Source organism: Mesoplodon mirus (genome assembly GCF_964341445.2).
Source record: "Mesoplodon mirus genome assembly, chromosome: X".
Classification (NCBI taxonomy): Eukaryota; Metazoa; Chordata; class Mammalia; order Artiodactyla; family Ziphiidae; genus Mesoplodon; species Mesoplodon mirus.
The window spans coordinates 28,889,623-28,915,064 of NC_138981.1; the positions used below are offsets into that span (position 1 = coordinate 28,889,623).

General features: G+C 41.6%; 1 protein-coding gene across 1 annotated transcript; it reads right to left on the minus strand.

The window, feature by feature from the left end:
- Positions 1-2,479: 2,479 nt before the first annotated feature.
- On the minus strand, positions 2,480-7,399 carry NR0B1 (nuclear receptor subfamily 0 group B member 1; the record flags this gene model as incomplete). The annotated part of the gene is made up of 2 exons (XM_082609772.1): positions 2,480-2,793; positions 6,247-7,399. 2 exons carry the CDS (start codon positions 7,397-7,399, stop codon positions 2,552-2,554), a joined length of 1,395 nt encoding a protein of 464 aa, XP_082465898.1. The 3' UTR covers positions 2,480-2,551.
- Positions 7,400-25,442: the final 18,043 nt, after the last annotated feature.

Genomic DNA, 25,442 nt, shown 5'->3' on the forward strand with positions numbered 1-25,442 from the left:
CTGAGTCTCAAAGGGCTTCCCTGGGCAGAAATATCACACCCATGTTGTTGAATTTTTATTGCTGAGGAAGAACGTGCTTGTGACCCCGCCATGGGAGGGGGAGAGCAAAAGGAACCCTGCACATGGATTCCTCCAGACTCTGCCTGTGTCTTTTCCCCTATGATCTGGCTGTATATCCTTACCATATCTCTGTAATGAGTCTTAGCCCTGAAGACAACTATAGGCTGAGGCCCACGAGACCTAGCAAATCCCTGAGTGGGGTGTTGATCTTGGGGTCCCCCAACACAGTCACTAATGGAAATCTCAAATATTTTCTTTTTTTTTATTTTTTTTTTATTTTTTTTATTTTTTAAATTTAATTTTGTAGCAGCAATGTACTCACGTGATTAAAAATTGCAAAGGTAGAAACGGATATACAGTAAAAGGTCTCATTCCCACATCCATCTCCCAGCCACCCAGTTCCCCTCTCCAGTGTGATTAACTTATATACCTTTACAGGTATGTCTCAAATATTTTCTTATCACATTAGAGACGTAGATTATTTTTTTTTTTAATTTTATTTATTTATTTATTTATTTATTTATTTATTTATGGCTGTGTTGGGTCTTCATTTCTATGCGAGGGCTTTCTCTACTTGCAGCAAGTGGGGGCCACTCTTCATTGCAGTGCGCGGGGCCTCTCACTATCACGGCCTCTCTTGTTGCAGAGCACAAGCTCCAGACGCGCAGGCTCAGTAATTGTGGCTCACGGGCCTAGTTGCTCCGCGGCATGTGGGATCTTCCCAGACCAGGGCTCGAACCCGTGTCCCCTGCATTGGCAGGCAGATTCTCAACCACTGCGCCACCAGGGAAGCCCAACTTAGATTATTTTGAAGTTTCAATTCTATTGATCACTGCCTTGAAATTTAGATATTAGACCTGCCACCAGATAGGTTTTTGTGTTGATAAAGATGTATATTATTATACCACATTTCAAAATATTTTTAAAATTTAACATTTTTTTAATTGAAGTATAGTTGATTTATCAAATGGTTGGACAACAAGGTCCTACTGTATAGCACAGGGAGCTATATTTAATGTTCTGAGGTAAACCATAATGGAAAAGAATATTAAAAAAGAATGTATATATATATGTATAATTGAGTCACTGCTGTACAGCAGAAAGTTTAACTATTTTCTTTTATAAATTTATTTTTGGCCGCGTTGGGTCTTCGTTGCTGCGCACGGGCTTTCTCTAGTTGCGGACAGTGGGGGCTACTCTTCGTTGCGGTGCGCGGGCTTCTCATTGCGGTGGCTTCTCTTGTTGTGGAGCACGGGCTCTAGGCGCACGGGCTTCAGTAGTTGTGGCACATGGGCTCAGTAGTTGTGGCGCACGGGCTTAGTTGCTCCACAGCATGTGGGTTCTTCACGGACCAGGGATCGAACCCGTGTCCCCTGCCTTGGCAGGCAGATTCTTAACCACTGCGCCACCAGGGAAGTCCAAGTTTAACATTTTTAGTACTATGACATAATTTATTTTCTTTGTAATCCTAAGTATTTTATTTGCTGCATTATTCTGAGAGACTGATTCTGAGATGTCCATAGGATTCATCAGACTGCCAAAGGGGTTTGCACAAAAGAAATTTCAAGACTCCTTGCAATGGGTTATTACCCTAGACTAGATGTATTTTAATCACTGATGGGCAATTTATCAGTGAATTTATCAGTGAATAAACATTTAGTGCCCTAAATTTTATCTGGGGACGAGGAAGAACTAGTTCTACTGATTGCATTTAAAGGGGCAGCAGGAGCCAATGATAAAGTCACTGTATTTCATACCATGCTCATTCAATGTGACAGTTACATATATAATGTATCCAAAAGGTGAGATACAATTGGGGGTTTATAACGATGTTGATTTTTCTGGAACTATAGCGCCTCCTTATAGAATGTAAGTTTCTTGTTGAACTTTACTTACTGTGTACAGAAAAATCCCACACCAGAACTCTGAAAAATCTCCTACTTCACATTCAGGTGCTTCTCTGATCACAGATTTCCACTTGACTTGGTACAAAGACAGTCTTCCACACAGCCAATGGGAGTGGAGAAGACAGAGCCAAGTCAACCTACAAAGCTAATTTTTGTTTATGTTGCCTAGGTTTTTAATATTTTTTGAAGCCCTACTTAAACCCTGATGAACCTTTTTGCAATCAAATTAGTGGTTAACACCTTAACATTATAAGTTAAAGTTACAAATTTGATTTTGGCAGGTTCAATGGAGAGAGTGGCTAAACTTGTGAAAATAGCATATGAGTGTAGTCCCCCTGCTCGTTCCTTAAAGATGTACAGAGATGTGTTACCTGTTGGCAAATGTTTTCCTTTGCAATGAAACAGTATGGAACAGAGGATTTTCTAATTGTCTGTAACTGAAGTTTTTCTTTAAATGAATACAAAAATACTATGCATGTAAAAATAATAAGAAAGTTTATTTTACTCTATTTTACACTCTTCTGCCCACAGCTCCTCATTTGTGCTTCATGGTGAACTGCATGTGTGTGGCCCCCGTGCCTTCATTACTTCGCACAGAGCATCTCTAGCATCATATCATCCATTGTGACTGGGCCGATGATGGGCCTGAAGAACAGTTCGGCCAGGACATTGGCATTGATGAATCTCAGCAGGAAAAGGGTGCTGTTCAGTTCGGCAAATCTGGCCTGGTGCCCCCTGTGTGTCACCCTGACGTGTTCACGGAGTATCCGCTGGGTTCCCCACTGAAGTCCCTGGATGTACTTCACGCACTGCAGACCTGGTAGGTCTGGAGGAGAAAAAGGGAGAAAAATCTCTTTGTTAGAAACAGCTCACTCTGAGCCCTTTGCTAGCTTTTTAAATAGATCCATTTCTGCCCCCTTCCCCAATTAAAAAAGCGCTCAAGCTTCCTGGTTAAAAGTTCTTTTCAACAGCAAGGATAAAGTGCCAAACCACTTCTAAGGTTTCAGGAGCAACGCTTCCAAGAAGGAAGTATCATGTAATTATTCTTATTTAATATTCACTATGTTTGTATGCTCACATTTAAAAACTGCTGGCCCTGAGCCAACAAATGCACACTTAATTCAGTAAGACAGTAGAATATAGTTTAATGAATCATTGCTCCAGTTCACTATCTATGCATGTCCAAAGAAATTAAAATTATTTCAAGAAGTGTGCACCTTTTACCTATGGGAAACAGGCCTTAGTATAAAGGCAAGAGGTTTTGCTAGGTAATATTTTACCATCCTCCCTTGAATTTCCCACCACTGTAATGATTACCGCCCATGGTGGTAAACTTCACAGCCACCAACTGTGACTGACAGTCTCATTTAAATTATTTTCCTGCAGGCTGATTTTAGTCTACAGTCCCATCATAATTTAAGAGATAACTCTGGCCACTTAGCTCATTGTACCATGATTTCTATACTGGGGAGGTTTTTTAAAAAGTGATTGAAATGAGCATTCCAAAAGGTTCTTTAAAAAAAATAAAGCAGTCTTTGAAGGCATTGTCTTACAGCCATTTAGAGGGTTAAAAAGTAAACAGGGGGGCTTCCCTGGTGACGCAGTGGTTGAGAGTCTGCCTGCCGATGCAGGGGACGCGGGTTCGTGCCCCGGTCCGCGTGAACCCTGGCTGCTGGGCCTGCACGTCCGGAGCCTGTGCTCCGCAATGGGAGGGGCCACAGCAGTGAGAGGCCCGCGTACCGCAAAAAAAAAAAAAAAAAAAAAAGTAAACATGAAAACATCGATTGCAACATGGTACAAAAGTTACTTTTCAAATAAAGATTGCATGACCTTCTTGCAGTACAGTGTGATATCCAAGTAAAACTGAATGAAAGGCAATGCAGGAAAGTTTAAATGCCTTTAAGTTGTATAAAGAACGTGGGAAGAGGAGGCTGCTTTTCAAAGTCCTTTGATCCTCCACGATACTAACATTACTGAAAAATTCTTTAACTTGTAATTAAGAAATTACCAATTTACCATTCGGTTTAAATGATGTTGATTATTGTAATCATTTTCCTTCCCTTTTTCTACAAAATCCAACAGAAAAGTATTTTAAAAGCATCATGCTAATAGTCACAGAGTAACAGAACCAGCCAGTGTTCTTTCAAAAAAAATAACAGCAATAGGCGAGTCATTTCTAGTACAGGCAAATATCAAATCAGATAAATGAGAACAAAAATACAGCAACATCTCTAATCCATATTCCAATTCTGATTACCCCAGTCCACGGATTACCATCCCCTACTACCTACAGCTCATTATCCAGGCTTGAGACCCAATTTTATTACACTTGGATTCCATTCACGAGGGTAAGAAGAGGCTTGTGTGAAACCACCAGAAATCGGAAGCTCCACCAGGTCTAAATTCATGGCTTATTAAAACTTCATCTTGTGAACTCCACTTTTCTCTGCTTTCATACCACACTCTTTTCCCATCGTCCCCTAAAAGTGCCCCCCCCAAAAAAGACTTGCCTTCAAAGTAAAATCAGGAAAGAGAAAAGGCAGATAGATGGACTCCATGGGAGGCGGGAGGGAAATGTTTAAACATAAAGATCAGGGGATACAAAGTGATAAACAGCAAAGAAAGGCCACACGCTTAGCAGGCATTACTTTTTCCCAGATGCAGGTATATTTACATTTAAAGCACACCCAGCTTAGCTGGTTAAACTTATTTGAGAGAGGATTCAGAAAAGCAGAGCAAGAATAAGGGATGCAAAACCGGGTAGAGGGAAAGAGGGGAACTAGTGGAATGTAAACTTCTGAAAGCTGAGCCCTTGTCTTACCTTTTTATTCCAACAGAACAAAGCACATGGTAGGTGTCTAATAACACGGCTGAAGGAGCGAGAAAACACTGTCTTCCCAGTGAACCACCTGAGGCACTTATTATGGATGCAGATTTGCTGACCCTGCACCAGAGCTACCGAATCAGAACTTGCAGAGGAGGGGCCCTGAAAGACTCTGAAGGACCGCCTTCCCTGACAACACCACCAGGTGCACAGGCAGGTTTAGAAAACAATGACACAAGCAAAAAGTAACCTGTCATGATCACTGGGATGAGCTGCGGTCTCTTAAGTCCTGAAATGTGAGGTCTGAAAGAATTATTATCCCATTAAATCCTGCTCTATACCCCTTCAAAAATGCTAGGCAGGAGGCAAGGCCATGACCCCGAGACTCCTGGTGTCAGGAAAAAAGGATGTGGAAGGAGCATGATAAATACTCTCCCAACTCAAGCTGCCTGGAAACTTCCTGCCCACTTGTGACCCTTCTGGAAGGATGCTGGTTGAAGATGACTCTAGTAGTAGGACATACTCGAGACAAGGTGCTGGGCTGTCCAGGGAGATGTTCTCCAATGATTCGGTTGCACTGTGTGGGGCAGTGTCCAGCACCCGACAGACAACCTGAAAGTGTGGTGCAGCAGACATCCCCTTGGGCCCAGGAGACTGGAGACCCATGCTCCACAACTCACTGGCCATTTAGTTTGGAGTAAGGTCACTTGGGACTAGACTACCTAACCTGCCAATGGGATGAGGAAAGGGTGAAGGGCAGAGGGGGCTGATTAGGAGGTCTCTAAGGTGTCTAAAGGCTCTAACATACAGTGCTCCTGCGTGCAGTCTCTAACATGTCTTTCTCCTACCCCTTTGCTAACCTGATACTTACAGACACTTAGATGATGAGACAGTCCAGCTGCTTAGGACCATTAAAATGACCATTCAGAGACAGACACATGAAACACTAAGTCCAGTGTCCTGTCTGACAGTGTCCCCAGGGGATGGTGTCTCTGTGGGTCCTTAAATGTTTCCTCTCTTGCCAGCCTTAATAGACTTCAACGAAAAGGTTCTAGTAAATTCCAGAGCTGGGTTTCAGAAAGAGACGTTGCAAAATTTGCAGCGAATACAAACTTTTTTTTAAAAGCTATGCTACTGGATTTAAAAGATTTGAGAAGGAACAGCCATGTCCCTGCAAGCACAGACTTTTCCGTAGTAACAGAAAGGTGTAGAGAGATTAAGTACAAACCTCAACAAAAAAAAAACCCTCCTCTCGGCTGAGGTTCTGGCAGCACCCCACCCACGAGGAATGGTTTCTGGAGCCCCCCCAACTCTGCTGAGCTTGTCATGATTCCTGACTTGTGCCCCCAAAACTCCCCTAACAATGAAAACTCTTCAAGTGTCTGTGCCAGGGGTAGGTACTGCCCAGTGCCTGAAGGAGCAGAGAAAAGCCAGAGCCGAGGCCGGCGCCCTTACCCGGGTTAAAGAGCACGGTCCCCTTGAGGTAGGCGTACTCCTTGGTACTGATGTCCAGGCTCCAGCACTTGGCGAGGAAGCCCTTGATGGCTTGGACCTCGGCGGCCAACGGCAAATGCTCGGCCTCCGGCGGCAGCACCAAATGTGGCTGCGGCTCGTCGCCCTCGGTCTCCCGCCGCCTGGTGGTGAGGATCTTCTGCAGCAGGCTGGGCTCCGAGGTCTCCACCGTCTCAAAGTTCAAGTGGTCCTGGGCCAGCTCCAGCAGGAGTAGCGGCGCCCAGCAGCTGCGCACCAGCACCAGCTGCTGGTCCAGGGGCAGCACCTGGAAGCAGGGCAGGTACTTGACGAAGCGCAGCGTCTTCAACAGGCCCGCCGAGGCTGCCTCGCAGACCACCTGTGGGCTCTTGAGGGCCACCCGCCGCTGCGCGCCGCACGAGGGGTCCCACCAGGGGGCCCCCGGCTGTGCCTCTGGAGCCACGTGCGTTTGCTTTGCGCTCGTGGGCACGTTGCAGAGGATGCCGCCCTGCCGCGGGTGGTCTTCACCGCAAAAGCAGCAGCGGCACGGGAGCGCCAAGGCCCGCCCGCGCGGCAGCTCCTCTCTGCCCCGCAGCCTCTGCGCGCAATAGGAGTGGTCCCACCACGCGCCCCCCAGCCGCGCCTCAGGAGCTTCCGGAGCCACGTGCGTTTGCTTTGCGCTGGTGAGCAAGCTGTACAGGATGCTGCCCTGCCGCGGGTGGTCCTCACCGCAAAAGCAGCAGCGGTAGAGGAGCACCGTTGCCCGCCCACCCGGCAGTCCCTCTCTGCCCACCGGGGGCTCCGAGCCACAGGAGCAGCCCCAGCACGCGCCCCCCAGCCGGGCCTCGGGCGCCTCCTCAGTCTCCTGTGTTTGCTTCGCGCTCGTGAGCATGTTGTAGAGGATGCTGCCCTGCCGCGGGTGGTCTTCACCGCAAAAGCAGCAGCGGTACAGGAGCACCGTTGCCCGCCCACCCGGCAGTCCCTCTCTGCCCACCGGGGGCTCCGAGCCACAGGAGCAGCCCCAGCACGCGCCCCCCGGCCGTGCCTCGGGCGCTTCCGGAGTCGCGTGCGTTTGCTTCGCGCTCATGAGCATGTTGTAGAGGATGCTGCCCTGCCACTGGTGGTCCTCGCCCGCCATGGCCCGCGGTACCCGTAGCCCGGCTCTGTCCAGTGGCCGCCGCCTGCGATCTATTTATACCGAACGCGCACGCACGCGCGTCGGCCGTCTCCGCCTGGGCGAAGGCGCGGAGGCGGGAGCGGCGCTCGGGTGTGTTAGCCCGTGACTTCGGCGGTTCAAAAGGGGTAGATGCTCCTTAGCAGCTGAAAACGGAAGAGGAGCAGAGCCGTGGGAGCTGCCGGAAACTTCCCTCCTTCTCATTACGCCCTTCCCTGCGTCTGGAAGACAGAGCTCAGCGCAGGAAACAGGTATTTGGCGGCACTTTTCCAACTTTTTACATTGAACCCTGGCGTCTAATTTGCTCCCTATACTGGGAGGGCAGGGGTACCGAAAAGGGGAAAAATCTATTTCTGTGCCATATTTGCAAACTTTCGTTAAATGACCAAACTTTGTATGACTTATTTTGTATATGGATAGGGAGGTCTCATTTTAAGGGACGTTGAAAAATATAGACCATGGACCAGCAGTATCAGCGTCATATGGGAACTTGGTAGAAATGCCCAATCTCAGGCCCCAACCAGACCTTCTGGCTCTGAATCTGCATTTTAACGAGGCTCACAAAGGATCTGCGTGCACCTTAAATGTGGAAAAAGCACTAGTCTAAGGATGCTATCATAAGGTTATTGTTTAATTCAAGTAATATTTATGAGCACCCACTCTGTCGTAGGTGTTGTGTTAGAGAGCTGGGGGCAGCGACCAGGTTATAAAAGTGGCTAGTATTTGGGAATATAATAATCACAAGGGGCTGAAAAGTTGCTACAGTGAGAACTTTGGATTCTTCTAGAGATATTATATTGGGTAGATGTGCAATTAACATTTCTTCTCCCACCGTTTCTAAGCGAATAACAAGCAGCACAGGTTTCAGGAAGCCTGGATGTTTTGTTCTCACTTGCCACAAAGCCTCTTTGCTCGAGCTCCATACGGTCAATGAGATCAGTGGGTAGCTGTACATCACCACCTGACCCTTGTATAACTAGCAGTTTCACCAACCATCTGGTTAACTTGAAATTACAACCTTTTAGCCCTCAAATTTCTCATCTCTCAAATGGGAGGTTTATTTAGTGATCTCTTGGGTCCATGACTGAAAACATGGAGCAAGGAAGGGGGACTGGTGTGTACCAACTGGTATAGGATCCCACTTCTCTCCCTCTCTCCCTCTCTCTCCCTCTCCCTCCCTCTCCCTCTCCCTCTCTCTCCCTCTCCCTCCCTCCCTCTCTCTCTCTCTCTCGCTCTCGCTCTCGCTCTCGCTCTCGCTCTCGCTCTCGCTCTCGCTCTCGCTCTCGCTCTCGCTCTGTTAGTTTCCCTGAGACCTGGAATGCTGAGCGTAAGAGGAAAAGCTAGGTGACGCTTATTTTGCATTCAACCTGTAATTTTATTTTGCCTGTGAGAGGCCCTATAACAGTGCTTAAATCTCTGCTCTGGCGCCAGGCTGCCTTGATTTTAATTCTGGCCCTGACACCTTGTAGCTCCATGGCTTTGGGCAGTGTATTAGTTTCCTATTGCTGCTGAAACAAATTACCACAAATTTAGTTGGTTTAAGGCAACATAAATTTATGTTACAGTTCTGGAGGCCAGAAGTCTGAAATCAGTTTCACTGGGCTAAAATCAAGGCGCCATTCCTTCTGGAGGCCCATGGGGAGACTATATTTTCTTGCCATTTCCAGCTTCTAGAAGCTGCTTACATTCCTTGGCTCCTGGCCATATCACTCCTGCCTCTGTTTCCATCTCCTTTCTGACTCTTATAAGGATCTTTATAATTACATTGGGCAAATCCAGATAATCTAGAATCTCCATCACAAAGTTGGAAATTAAATCCCGTTTGGAAAGTCCCTTTTACCATGTAAGCTTACATCTTCGCAGGTGCTGAGGATTAGGACATGAACATCATTGGAGGCATTATGTAGCCTTTCACAGGACAGTTACTCAAGCCACCTGTGCCTCGATTTCCTTATTTCTACAACGCGGACAATAGTCTCTGAGGTAATCCTGCTATGTGAACTAATTTATGTAAAATGTTTGCTTGGTACATGATAAGTGTTGGACGTATCAACTATTATCTACCCCTTTTTAAGATAATGTGGGGTAACTTCAGGGTTAAGAGGTAATATAACCCCAGCACCTATCAACTATTATCTACCCCTTTTTAAGGTAATGTGGGATAACTTCAGGGTTAAGAGGTAATATAACCCCAGCACCACCATTATTCTCTCTCTCCTAGGGAAGCCTATCCTCACTCTCCACCCTGAAGCTGTCTCATTTTTTTCTGCATGTCCACATTTCTTGGCCCAGATTCAGAACACTGGGTGTTCCACAACACCTGGTCCACAACAATTATATATATTGGAAATGTTATCTCATTGTCCCCTTCATCATTTGCTGTTTCCAATATTCAAGCTACTGTTTGGGGTACCGTTACTGCTGCTTCAGCAATCTCCCTGCTTGATGAACCCACCAACCAGCCTCGCTGAAAAACCCAGCCTGCGTCAGTCCCCTCCTTACGTTGCCAGTGCTAGTTACTTCTTATTGTGTTCCATTTTATTTTCTTCCTAACAGTGATCAGAATTGGGTATGATTGATTGATTTAGTTATTTGATGCTTGTTGATTATCTCTCCCAACTAGTATAAAAGTCCCTTGAGGGAAAGGAATTAGCCACGCTGTAGCCCAGCAACTAGAACAATGTCTGGCATACACTAAGTGCTCGAAATTATATTTGTTGGCCAACTGTATCTTTAGCGAGAGAGAAGAAGGCTGTAGCTCCTACTCTCAGCACAGAGGGCAAGTGTTCCCACACAACTGTGGCTGCACTGAACCTGGAGGAAGAGAAGTTAAGAGGCCCCATTGGACTCAGAGCTTTCTGAAGGCCTTTTTAATTTTTTTAAATTTTTTATTGAAGTATAGTTGATTTACAGTGTGAATTACTGCTGTATAGCAGAGTGACTGAGTTATACATATATATACATTCTTTTTCATTTTCTTTTCCATTATGGTTTGTCAGAGGATATTGAAAAGAGTTCCTTGTGCTATACAGTAGGACCTTGTTTTTTATTCACCCTATATATAATAGTTTGCATCTGCTAATCCCAAACTCCCAATCCATCCCTCTCCCGCCCCCCTCCCCCTTGGCAACCACCAGTCTATTCTCTGTGTCTGTGATTCTGTTTCTGTTTCATAGTTAGGTTCATTTGTGTCACATTTTAGGTTCCACACATAAGTGATATCATATGGCATTTGTCTTTCTCTTTCTGACTTCACTTAGTATGATAATCTCTAGTCATATCCATGTTGCTGCAAATGGCATTATTTCATTCTCTTTTGTTTGGCTGAGTAGTATTCCATGGTATGTATGTATCACATCTTCTTTATCCATTCATCTGTCAGTGGACATTTAGGTTGTTTCCATGTCTTGGTTATTGTGAAGAGTGCTGCTATGAACATTGGGGTGCATGTATCTTTTTGAATTAGAGTTTTGTCTAGATATAAGCCCAGTAGTGGGATTGCTGGATCATATGGTAATTCTATTTGTAGTTTTCTGAGGAACCTGCATACTGTTTTCCACAGTGACTGCACCAACTTACATTCCCACCTACAGTGTAGGAGGGTTCCCTTTTCCCCACACCCTCTCCAGTATTTGTTATTTGTAGACTTTTGGATGATGGCCATTCTGACCAGTGTGAGGTGGTGCCTCGTAGTTCTGATTTGCATTTCTCTAATGATTAGTGATGTTGAGCATCTTTTCATGTGCCTGTTTGGAGCACCCCCCCTTCTTTTGATACACAGAGTGCTACACGTGCTGTGGTAAAGTTACAAGAGAACTAGGTTGACAGCCAGAAGACATGGCTTTGAGTTTGAGCCCTTCCACTCTCAAGATATAACACTGAAAAGTCATTTAACTTCGGCCTTCACCATTATGGAATGGGGAACAATTCTATAAACCAGTATTAATGTGTACAGCCTGTTTCAAGTCATTCAAGGGTTTTTCTTCTTATTTCTCTCTCAATATAGCCCTTTACAGAAATGTTTGCTGACCTCTTTGCTACATTGAAAATATAAAGCAACTTAACACTCATTAAGTTCACAGTTATGAGAACTTTACACTCATCCACTTTCTAATGATTTAACATTGAGCAAAGCATTTAACACTGTGTTAGCCTTTTCAGCTATGAAACCAGAAAAAAATGCCATAAGCTATTTTAATATATGTATCCTAGCCATGTATAATTCAAGGGTTTTTCTAAAACTCTTTTATCAACTATATATTTTTTATTTTTATTTATTTATTTATTTTTAGATGTTGGGGGTAGGAGTTTATTAATTTATTTTTGCTGTGTTGGGTCTTCGTTTCCGTGCGAGGCTCTCTAGTTGTGGCAAGCGAGGCCCACTCTTCATCGCGGTGTGCGGGCCTCTCACTATTGCGGCCTCTCTTGTTGCGGAGCACAGGCTCCAGACGTGCAGGCTCAGTAGTTGTGGCTCACGGGCGTAGTTGCTCCGCGGCATGTGGGATTCTCCCAGACCAGGGCTCGAACCCTTGTCCCCTGCATTAGCAGGCAGATTCTCAACCACTGCACCACCAGGGAAGCCCCAACTATATATTTTTTAAATCCTAGTAACTTAAATCCATTTTTTGTGACTTTAATCATCCACACCTCGCACGTATTTGATGCTTTTGACTTTGTCTTTCAGGCATTGTCTCAAATTGAAACTTCAGTGCAGTGCCGAGAACCATGAACTTATAATATATTGGTTATAATTCCTGTTCTTTCCCAGGAGCAGTCTTCTGACTTTCTTACTTGTGCTTTCCTTGAAGTTGCGATCTTCTGTTCGCAACTCTGAAGGACTTCCTAGGTTCTTTGGATTGACTGTTTTGAAGAAGAGATTACCTGCTTGTCCTTCATAAGTATTCATCCTTGGAAATGTCAGGAGAAAACGACTTCATCTTTCCACTTTCAATTTTTTTTCCCGAAAAAATAGCTCCCGAGAAACAAAATCATCCAAACAAGTGCAGAGATTCCTGTCAAGCCTACTGGTTGCTACAGGGTTAGTGAAGACATAACCTTCTAAGGCAGGCACAGGCTTCTTCATTGGCTTTGTTCCATGTCCTCAGGTTACCATGACAGCTAGACAAAAGGACACTCATCACCTGCACCTGTCATGTGCTGAGTTTGTCCACAACTTCAATTTGGGTATTTACACTGAGTCATTTTTCAATGACCTTGGTCAATTGGACACCTGTTCCGTAGAATCCATTATCTGTTCCAACTCATGGTGGGAGTAAAGCTGCTCTGCCTGCCTGAATGTAACCTTCAACTTCAAAGTAATGCAGTTTTCGCTAAAGGATGGAGGAGTGAAGTACAGGTGGGGATAAAGCCGGGTAAAATTATAAAACTGAACTTTGCACACAGCAAGCGGCTCTTGACCTGGAAGGCATGGCGATCTGAAACCTGATAGGAATGATCAATCCAGGCTTAAAAGAGCTGGAATGCCTCAGAATTCAGTTCCTTCAGTAAACAGCTGACAGGGAGTAACAATAGTGTTTTCCTTACTTTTCAATGTATATATTGGGTAAACACTATTGTGGAAAAACAGTGGTTGATAAAATCCAAGAGATAGCCTCCCTCCTATTCCTTTCCAAGACCCAGAATGTTGAAAGCTCTATTTATGGAAGAATTAGTAGGCTTTAGCTGCTGATTCATGAAACCCTTAGAGAAGATCAAGTCATCATTATTTATTTCCTTCAGATGAGCTACAAAGAAGGTAATCCATTGCCTTAGGGGTCACCTAGTTGCTGAACTGGAATAATGGCTCATACTCACAGTAATTCTGAAATGTTCTAAAATCAATTTTCTAAATCAGTCAAACATCCACTCTGTTCAAGAAAAAACGTTCATCAAATCAATTAATTTTATTGCATCTACCAATTTTGAATACATCCCAATACCAGATGTTGATCAAATTATCTAGTTACTAAATTCAGTTGACTGGCAGGTTTCAAAATGATTGCCCCATTGGTTAGCAAGCTGTTAAAATTGGTTTGACTGGTAAATTGGGAAATCGTTGCTCTGTTGGTTCACATAGCTATGTCCCCTAATGGTGATGGTAATTTTAGTTACAGACTCCCCGTGTATTGGGATCTGGAACTGGAGTAATATCTCTCTTCCTGGAAATAGCTTTCTTTTCTCCACAACCATTATATCTAGCGTGCCTTGCACATTCCCTAGCATACTAAAGGCACTCAACAAACACCTGCTTAATGAAACAGAGTGAAGTTTCTTCCACATCTGCAAATCTTTTAAATTCATTAGGTTGCCCAAACTTTTCTTCTTTCCTGTCACTGTATGGGTTTTAACAATCTTGCCAGCCCTGGTGGAAAGACCCTAGGTCCTTTTTGCCAAATACCAGCTACCTGTTTTATTTTATTTTTTTAAATTTTTTTAGAGTATAGTTGATTTACAACGTTGTGTTAGTTTCAGGTGTACAGCATAGTGATTCAGTTATACATATATTCATTCTTTTTCAGATTGTTTTCCCATCTAGGTTATTATAAAATACTGAGTAGAGTTCCCTGTGCTATATAGTAGGTCCATGTTGGTTATCTGTTTTATATATAGCAGTGTGTGTATGTTAGTCCCAAGCTCCTAATTTATCCTCCCCCCATGTTTCCCCTTTGGTAACCATAAGTTTGTTTTCAAAATCTGTGAGTCTGTTTCTGTTTTGTGAATAAGTTCATTTATATCATTTTAAAATTAGATTCCACATGTGAGTGATAGCATATGATAATTTTCTTTGTCTGACTTGCTTCACTTAGTATGATAATCTGTAGGTCCATACATTGTTGCTGCAAGTGGCATTATTTTGCTCTTTGTTATGGCTGAGTAACATTCCATCGTATACATGTACCACAGTTTCTTTATCCATTCCTCTGTTGATGGACATTTAGGTTGCTTCCAAGTCATGGCTATTGTAAACAGTTCTGCAATGAACATTGGGGTGCATGTGTCTTTTCGAATTATGGTTTTCTCCAGATATATGCCCAGGAGTGGGATTGGTGGAACATATGGTAGCTCTATTTTTAGTTTTTAAAAATATTGTTTTTAAAGCATACTGTTCTCCATAGTGGCTGCACCAATTTACATTCCCATCAACAGTGTAGGAGGGTTCCCTTTTCCCCACACCCTCTCCAGCATTTATCATTTGTAGACTTTTGATGATGGCCATTCTGACTGGTGTGAGGTGATACCTTGTTGTAGTTTTCATTTGTACTTCTCTGATACTTAGCAATGCTGAGCATCTTTTCATGTGCTTTTTGGCCATCTGTATGTCTTCTTTGGAGAAATGTCTGTTTGGATCTTCTGCCCATTTTTTTATTAGATTGTTTGTTTTTTTTGACATAGAGTTGCATGAGCTGTTTGTATATTTTGGAGATTAATCCCTTGTCGGTCACTTTGTTTGCAAATATTTTCTCCCAAAGGGTTGGCTTTCATTTTGTTTATGGTTTCCTTTGCTGTGCAAAACGTTTGAGTTTAATCAGGTCCCATTTGTTTGTTTTTATTTTCATTACTCTAGGAGGTAGATCCAAAAAGATATTGTTGTGATTTATGTCACAGAGTGTTCTACCTATGTTTTCCTCTAGGAGTTTTATAGTGTTTGGCCTTACATTTAGGTCTTTGATCCACTTTGAGTTTCTTTTTGTGTATGGTGTTAGAGAATGTTCTAATTTCATTCTTTTACATGTAGCTGTCCAGTTTTCCCAGCACCACTTATTGAAGAGACTGTCTTTTCTCTATTGTATAGTCTGCCTCCTTTGTTGTAAATTAATTGACCATAGGTGCATGAGTTTATTTCTGGGCTTCCTATCCTGTTCCATTGATCTATATTTCTGTCCTTGTGCCAGTTCCATACTGTTTTGATTACTGTAGCTTTTTAATATAGTCTGAAGTCAGGGAGCCTGGTTCCTCCAGCTCAGTCTTTCCCAGGATTGCTCTGGCTGTTTGGGGTCTTTTGTGTTTCCATACAAACCTAAAAACTTTGTTCTAGTTGTTCTATGAAAATGTTTTCATTTTTCTATGAAAAATGTTTTACCCACTCTGATTTCTAGCTTAATAATCTCGAAAATGAGAGTAAATGTATTATCTGTATTTACTTCACAAAGTTGTTGAATGTATGAAATGATTGACAATACCTCATGTGAATTATTACAGTTAGATTGCAATTTCTTTAAGTCAGAAGCATCAGACTTTGTGAAGTGATATATTGCCCAACTAAATCAAATGTGTGCATTTGAAACTCTCTGTACATATACATCTAAAATGCATTTGAAATAAGGGATCCTGCAGTTGATAATAAGTCATTCAAGTTTGGAGTTAAATGCATCTAACATTAGTAATGCCAGAAAGCCTAATTGCTTTCTCTGAGCCTGCAGTGACAAACGTATGAAAAACAAAAAATATGTTATACTTTGAGTCACAGGCCCCTGGTTAACAGTTTATTAAGCATGACACTGTTAGGACTGTGTGCGTGTGTGTGTGTGTTTCTTTAGAAATTTTATAATGCAAGGGGGTATTCCAGGGCCTCGGCCAAAAATGTTCTGGAGCCCATGAGATTCAGGATGGTAGAATTTGATTTATAGGCGGGTAAAGGGAAACCATCCAATGCCACTTCTGTAACCTTCCTCCAGCTGGAGTCTTATGGATAAACTAAAAGGTGTCATTAGGGACCAGATCCTGAAGATTATTTCAGTAACCATTCAGCAGCATTTGAAGTTGGAATTCCACATATAAGAAAGGACACAGAAATAAGAAATTAAACTTTTCATAAAAATTCTGCCAGCATATGGTGGGAATGTGGATTGGTGCAGCCACTGTGGAGAACAGTATGGAGGTTCCTTAAAAAACTACAAATAGAACTACCATATGACCCAGCAATCCCACTACTGGGCATATACCCTGAGAAAACCATAATTCAAAAAGAGTCATGTACCAAAATGTTCATAGCAGCCCTATTTACAATAGCCCAGAGATGGAAACAACCTAAGTGTCCATCATCGGATGCATGGATAAAGAAGATGTGGCACATATATACAATGGAATATTACTCAGCCATAAAAAGAAACGAAATTGAGCTATTTGTAATGAGGTGGATGGACCTAGAGTCTGTCATACAGAGTGAAGTAAGTCAGAAAGAGAAAGACAAATACTGTATGCTGACACATATATATGGAATTTAAGGGAAAAAATGTCATGAAGAACATAGGGGTAAGACAGGAATGAAGACACAGACCTACTAGAGAATGGACTTGGGGATATGGGGAGGGGGAAGGGTAAGCTGTGACAGAGCGAAAGAGAGACATGGACATATACACACTACCAAATGTAAAACAGATAGCTAGTGGGAAGCAGCCGCATAGCACAGGGAGATCAGCTCGGTGCTTTGTGACCGCCTGGAGGGGTGGGATAGGGAGGGTGGGAGGGAGACGCAAAAGGGAGGGGATATGGGAACATATGTATATGTATAACTGATTAAATTTGTTATAAAGCAGAAAAAAATAAATAAAAATAAATAAAAACAAACAAACAAACAAAAATTCTGCCAGCATACACCTATACTAGAAGTACTATAATGTAAATAAATATAATTTGACATTTCTCTGGTATCTAGAACTGTATGTGTGAATGAATTAACTTTTTAAAATTTTTGTTTGTATATCTTTATTGAACTATAGTTGATTTACAATATTAGTTTCAGATACACAGCATAGTGATTCAATATTTTTACAGATTATGCTCCATTTAAAGTTATTACAAAATAATGGATATATTTCCTTGTATGATATATCCTTGTGCTATACAATATATCCTTGTTTCTTATTTATTTTATAAATAGTTTATAAATATATAACAGTTTGTATCTCCTTATCCCCTACCCCTATCCTGCCCCTTCCCCTTCTCTCTCCCCACTGGTAACTACTAGTTCTCTAAATCTGTGAGTCTGTTTCTGTTTTGTTATATATATTCATTTGTTTTATCTTTTAGATTCCACATATAAGTGATAACATAGGGTATGTCTTTCTCTGTCTGACTTATTTCACTAAGCATAAGATCCTCTAGGTCTATCCACACTGTTGCAAATGGCAGAATTTCATTGTTTTTTATGGCTGAATAATATTCCATTGTATATATATGCCACATCTTCTTCATCCATTCATCTGTTGGTGGACACTTGGGTTGCTTCCATATCTTGGTTATTGAATGCTGCTGTGAGCATGGGGTACATGTATCTTTTTGAGTTAGTGTTTTCACTTTTTTCAAATGTATACCCAGGAGTGGATTTGCTGGAGAATATGGTAGTTCTATTTTTAGTTTTTTGAGTAACCTCTATAATGTTTTCTGTAGTGGCTGCACCAATTTACATTCCCACCAGCAGTGTTCAAGAGTTCCCTTTTCTCCACATCCTCGCCAACATTTATTATTTGTAGACATATGATGTTAGCCTTTCTGACAAGTGTGAGGTGATACCTCATTGTGGTTTTGATTTGCATTTCTCTAATAATTAGTGATGTTGAGCATCTTTTCATGTGCCTGTTAGCCATCTGTATGTCTTCTTTGAAAAAAGTCTATTCGGGTTTTCTGCCCATTTTAAAATCGGAGTTTTTTTGGTTACTGAGTTGTATGAGCTGTTTATACTGGGTTGGCCAAAAGGTTCATTCGGGTTTTTCCGTACTGGGTTGGCCAAAAAGTTGGTTCGGGATTTACCGTAAGATCTTACTGAAAAACCCAAACGAACTTTTTGGCCAACTCAGTATTTTGGATATTCACCCATTATGGGTCATATGATTTGCCAGTATCTTCTCCCATTCAGTAGGTTATCTTTTCATTTCGTTGATGGTTTCCTTTGCTGTGCAAAAGCTGAGTGAAGTAACTTTTGTTTTATTGACATCTTTTAATTCAGCAGATAAACTTTAATCTCATAATAAGTACTTCCTTTTCAGACAGAAAAGATCATTGTAAATGGGTTTACCTTGTTTGTCATCTATTAAATGTTGATTTAACATTCTTAATTACAATTATGCATTGGTTTGCTTGGTATTTTTTTAAAGTTCTTTGATTAAGGGTCAGGTCAGTACAGCATGGTCTTCCACATATCAAGGCCATTGAGTCCTATTAGAAGGGTAAATTGTAGAGTGAAATGTTTCACTATGTGCAAATCTCAGCTGTATTTTAGTTAAGTAAAAGCACATTGGCTTTTAATCACCACTCGATCAATTACTAGTCACGTAAAAGGGATGGCTAAACAATGGGCGCATACTTGGTCAAAATTCCAAATGTATCTCTGGGAGTAAAAGGGAAGAAGAAAATTGTTCCTTGATAATCACAAATAATAATCTTGCCTTTAAAATATTCTAAAATGGTTTCGTCATAGAGATATTAATGGTTCACTAAGTCCTGGCTACGCAAAGTGTGGTCTTCAGACCAGAGCACCAGAATCATCTGGGAGCTTGTTTGCAATGCAGAATCAGGTCTTGCCCCAAACCTGTTGAATCAGAATCTGCAGTTGAGCAAGATCCCGAAGATGATTTGTGTGCACATTAAAGCTTGCAAGTCACTCCATCAATCTCTGCTTCTCAAATTTGGCTGCTCTTTGGTATCACCTGGAAAGTTTGAAAAATTACTTACTTAGGACTGGATCCCACTCCCAGAGATTCTAATTTAATTAGTATAAGGCATGACCTGGGCATAGAGAGTTTGAAAAACTCCCCAGGTAATTCTAATGAGCAGCTAAGTTTGAGAATCATTGATCTTAAGAATAAAACCCAACATCATAGTCATTACATAATAATAATAATAGTAGTAGTAGTAGTCATATCTGGGGATAATAAATTCTCCAGAAAGCACAGATGAAAGCAAACATGGAAACTGTAATTAATGAAAAGATTTTGTCCCGTTATCACATTAACACTGATCAGTTTATCAGATCAGCAGAGTGATAAGGGGATGGGACAGAAGTAGTGGTGAAGGGTAGGACTTGAAACACGGCGTGAGGCAGAGTAACCTAGACCCTGAAAAGTACCAAAATGCATGACTTCCGATAGCAAGGGTTCAGTACCTATACGAGTGTGGCTAGCAAGGGGTCAGCATCATTCACCTTTGGAAAATTGGGACCCCAGGAAACCACATGTAGTTCTCTTGTGCTTCCCTGCCTTGTTGAGAGCATTGATATATGCACATGACATCTAAGGAATTCATAAGAAGAAAGGGAAGAGCCACTGCCTTAGCTTGAGTCCTCATAATCTCTTGTTTTATGTCAGTGAACTCCTAACTGGCCTCCCTGCCTCTCATCATCCCCCTGAACTATTCATCTTCCAAATGCTTCCAGAGTGATCTTTCTAAAGTATGATTTTGATCCCATCATTCCATTGCTTTAAAAAACACTCCAAACACATCCCATTACATGAAACATCACCTCCTTAGCATAATGGGTCTGGAAGGGAATTAAGATTTATTGAGCATTAGATACTTCTTTTATTCTCTAAACAAGATCTATGAGGTAGGTGTTATTGATCCTATTGTACAGATTAAGAAACTAATGTCCATTTCCATGGAGAGACTATTTAATGGCAGAGGCAAAATTAGAATCCTGATCTGCCTGGATCTTCACTATCTAACATGGTATACAAGATCTTTCATAATCTCACAACCTTTCTGGATTCGTCTTTCAACGTTTTCCCCATGTTATAGATGCCCAACCGGACATTACACATCCTCAAAACATGTCATGCTTCTCACTATTCCTTCAAAAATTAATTTCCTTTAAATGTTTGAACATGATATTTGTTTCTGTAATGTCCTCCTTTTAAAAAAGAATCTTTGAACTCTTACGTAGCCTTCCAAATTCAAATTCAGTATTGTTTCCTACGTAAAGTGTTCTCCAAATCCCCTAAATAGGATTTGTCTCTTTCTTCAGTGTAATTATAGTACTTTCCACATATCCTATTAGCTTTCGACATACTGTTTTGTAATTATTTTGATGTATTTATTTCTCTATTATAAAATGAGGTTCTTGAGGATGCAGATCATGTCTTACTCATTTTTGTAAGCAACATCTTCTTCATCTTGGGATCTATATCAGTCAGATTGGGTTAAGTTATGCCATATAACAACCCCTTAAAACTCAGTGGCCTAAAAGGGCAAAGGTGTGTTTCTTGCTTATGATATGGGTAGGTTGTGGTGCCATTTCATGCTATCTTGACTCCAAAATCCAGGTTGATAGAGCAGATTTTACCTGGAACATGACTGGTTTTGTGACAGAGGGAAAGGAGATAAGTTGATCCATGAGTCTATAAATTTTCTGCTTAGGATTGACACACACCACTCCTACCCATATTTTGTTGGCTAAAGCAAGTTACATGGCTACTTCTAATTTCAATAGTGTCATGATATGTAATTTTACTGCAGGAAGGAGCATTTCAAGTTACATGGCCAAGGCTGATGTCAATGAGACAGGGGTATGTAAGCCTCTCTGCAGTGAAAGGAGGCAACGAACAATACCATCTACCACAGGGCCACCTACACTCCAGGAACATTCCCTATTCGCCACACAGTAAAGGTGCATTTTACACAGACTTGCACTGTGTTCCTTTTAAATATTAAAGCATCAAAATATTAATAAGATCCTCCTCTGAGCATAAAATTTTAAATAATGCAGATTTCTTACATTTAAATATTTATCTCAAAAATCACATAATTTCAAAACTGGAGGGCCAAGTGAAATGAAAACTGGTCTATTGCCAAGTGGCAACACTATTTTACTGGTACGTGGAAATACTATCATCCTTTGTTAGTACTAGTCTTTCTTCTTTTTTTTTAAATAAATTTATTTATTTATTTATTTATTTGTTTATTTTATTTTGGCTGTGTTGGATCTTTGTTGCTGCGCGCAGGCTTTCTCTAGTTGCAGCGAGCGGGGGCTACTGTTCGTTGCAGTGTGCAGGGTTCTCATTGCTGTGGCTTCTCTTGTTGTGGAGCACAGGCTCTAGGCGCATGGGCTTCAGTAGTTTTGGCTCGTGGGCTCTAGAGCACAGGCTCAGTAGTTGTGGTGCACGTGCTTAGTTGCTCCATGGCATGTGGGATCTTCCCGGCCCAGGGCTCGAACCCATGTCCCCCGCATTGGCAGGCAGGTTCTTAACCACTGCGCCACTAGGGAAGGCCAGTACTAGTCTTTCTTATACCAGGTATCAGGAAACACATTTCTTACATACAGTTGCACCTATTATAGGCAAACGATATATATTTCAACCCAGTCACCATTTTTCCACTATTAAAAATGGTATTCCCAATTTTATCCCTGATTTGACCACTAACCCACTTCCACAGAGACTTCAAAGCAAGTCAGATTCCTTCTCCCCCTCATTCATGTAAGGAATAAGAATATAATGCTAAGATCCAGAATCAGTTTTGCAGATTAGATGGCTCACAATATCATATTTTAAAACTAGGATCTACAGTATTCTCCTAGGTAATACAAGAGAACAGTGAAGTCCCCATTCTGTCTTCAGTTATCCAGCCAATTAACAAACCAATTAAGTGGGCTCAGAAAGTGTTTTCCTTCTTTGTCGTTATTCACCAAGTAAAAATTTGGTGGAAGAAGGTTAAACTTTGCTTAACAACTGCTACAAAAAGGTAAACAAATAAAAGAAATGAAAAAGAAAGGATTTTTTTCCCTATCAAACCTTTTATATTCAACTTACCAATATCATGGAGACATTCATCCCAGGGTCTGTTATTTTAGTTAATATGTAACAATGCAGGTGTGTTTTATTACCATGAAAGCTGACCTTCCTCCTGCTCCCAGTGCCATATTGCTCCTACAAACAGTGTGATGCGCCTTTGAAACAGAAACTGATGACATAAAATTTTCTGTAACAATCATTCTGAACATAAATTAGACAAAGGCTTTTTGCCCAAACATGAGCAGTTAACTCACATAAGATAATTAACATATGTTTTATCCCTAAATAATTTATTTAAATCTTTACTGAAATCACTGAGACACTATATATATACAGATGTCCAAAAACTTCAAGTTCTATCATACAAGGATATTTTTCAGTGTCTTGCATGTTTGACCTGTTTTGCATTATTGCACAATGAAAGTCTTTTCATTTAGCAGATTTTTATTGAGCACTTAGCATGTTTCAGGTACCATACTAAGCATTTTCTATCGATTATTTCCTTCAATATGGGTCTCAGGAAATACTTTCTTTGAAAGTCATACTTAAGTCAGAAAGTCATACTTAAGTCAGGGCCTGAAGGGTACATAGGATTTGCCAGGGAAAGGGAAAGCCTTTCAGGTGGAAGTTAGACCTGGGCCAAAGCTCTCAAATGCAAAACATCTCAGCATGTTCAAGGAACTGAAAAGATACACATGTGGCTGGGACAGAGTGTGAGAGGTAACAAGTGGGGCATGTTGACAGTACCATCACCATGTATGGAGAGGTTGAGCTACTTTACATTTTCTGTATCTAATTTATGAGTGTCAATATGTATTTAAAAAGAAACGTCATGGGACTTCCCTGGTGGCACAGTGGATAAGGATCCGCCTGCCAATGCAGGGGACACGGGTTATAGTCATAAAGTATTTAATAAATTCTGTTTTAATCCTCAACATCAAGTTATCAGTTCTAATTCTGGTTTTATCTTATCTCTGGGTTTTTGCTTTTTCCTGGAAAGAATTACCTTTCTTATTCAACCACTATGGTAACTGTATCCTGCTGCCTTTATAACATTCCCAGCAGCCAAATCCTCTATTTTTTGCCAAGCTTCTCCAGCCTTGAACAATATCTGAACTTTAGTCCTAAGGTTAAAGCTTTGTTGGCGGGCTTTTCTAATGCCAATAGCCTGCCAGCTTGAATGTCTTTGTCAGAGTCCCATGCCCTAACCCTAGCCAAAGAAAGTCTCTAATACAGCTAACATTCCTCCAAAGTTCACAGATAAAGTAAGGTTTGTTTCTCCTGATTTTTAAAATCATGTTATGTTTTTGTTTTTTCTTGTCATGTAATAAGAATCCATTACGTTTTCCTTTTCTGGAAGGGCTGAGTGAAGCTTTACTTTAGATTTTGGGAAATGTAAAATTAAAATGTATAGAACACTTGCTATCAAGAAATTGAAGTGAGTTGACAAGGCAGACCATGTCCTCCAGCCCACTCTCCGACTGCAACAGAAGATACTGAACCCAAAGGTATCCACTTATCTTATATCTGGATCAACTTCACCTCTTCCCTCTAGCTTCAGTTTACGAGGCATTTGTCTCTTTCCCCAACCTAGTCCAAGCCCTTGTGCTATGGTTTTCATATTTTCCTTCTTCCTTAGTGATCTTACTTTATTAATTCACTTCTCTCTTCAATTACTTAGATCTCTAAAAGGCTATTTTTATCTTCCACCTTTAAAACAACAAACAAATGAAAAACAGACAAGCACTAATCTTTTTTTTTTTTTTGGCCCTACATTTTCCTCGAGGCCATATTAGCCTTTCTCCTTTTATGCACTGTAAAAAATGGTTAAAAGAGTAGTCTACACTCAATAAATTTACTTTCTCAACACATTATGGTCTGACCTATGACAGCTCTTCTTTACTGAAACTTCAGAGGTTCCCAGTGACCTCCCAGTTGCTAAAACTAAATGTTTCTCTCTCTGATGTCCTCCCTACAAATTTTAACAGTTGTCCTTACTGTCCACCACATGGAGTGACATCATTTTCTTGCCTCTCTAGCCACTCTGTGTCAGTCTCCTTTACAGCCTTAGCTCCCTCTACTCTTGCTGTAAACCTTAGTTTTCACTACAGTCCCAATCTTGATACTCTTCTAAACTTCATAGATTTTCCATGAGTTAATTCTTGCATATTGTTGATTCCAAGATCTTTATATCCCACACAAATGTCTTGTCCAAATTCCAGGTCTGCGTTTTCAGCCTCCTTCTGCATGTATCATAAACACCTCAGATTCACCCTATTAGCTCCCAAGCCATTGCCCCTGGCTACTACCTCTACTGAACATGCTTGGGAAAAGATCTCCAATGCTCTCCTAGTTGAAAAGTCCAATGGACATTCTCTCCTTAGAAAATAATTTTGACTTCCAGGCTTCTGTAGTCTCTTGTGTCAGATACTTACTCTCGGAACATTTCTTCTCTCTTTTTTATACACTTCTCTCTTTCCAGCTTGCTTCGTAGATCTTCTTATTACTCCAGATTCTCACCTGGTACAGTTCACAGCTAGGTAGCATCTAGTGAGGGGACTCCTCATGCCTGGTGTGGTGGAGAAAGAGCATGTATAATGGAAAGAAAGTTATGTTTCAAGGTATTAATTAAGGAAGTGGTAAGAGGATGATGCTGGCATGACCCATGGTGAAGGGACCTAGAGTCTCTGTTTAGGCTCTCGGTACAAGTGGGAACACTTTTTGAACCAAATGTAATGACAAAGTCACCACCTCCAATCCTCAAGTTTTTCTGAACCACACTGAGTCACAGCTGTTAAAAGAAGACTAAGGCAAGAACCAAATATATTACAATTTACTATTTATTTGTGAGTCACTTGAAGACAGAACTCATTCTTTCATCTCTCAATTACCAACATCTAACACACTACCTGATCATTATAAAAAACAGAGCAAAACATATTTTTTTTTTTTTTTTTTTTTTTTTTTTTGCGGTACGCGGGCCTCTCACCATTGTGGCCTCTCCCGTTGCGGAGCACAGGCTCCTGACGCGCAGGCTCAGCGGTCATGGCTCACGGGCCCAGCCGCTCCGCGGCACGTGGGATCCTCCCAGACCAGGGCACGAAGCCGTGTCCCCTGCATCGGCAGGTGGACTCTCAACCACTGCGCCACCAGGGAAGCCCTGCAAAACATATTTTGAAAACAAAGGAATGACTCAAAAGCCCTCAGGGGCCAGCTAATGAGACATTTGTGCTTTTCAACCTATAGAACCTTCAGAAGCTCAGCAGCCAGAGCAGAAAAGTAAG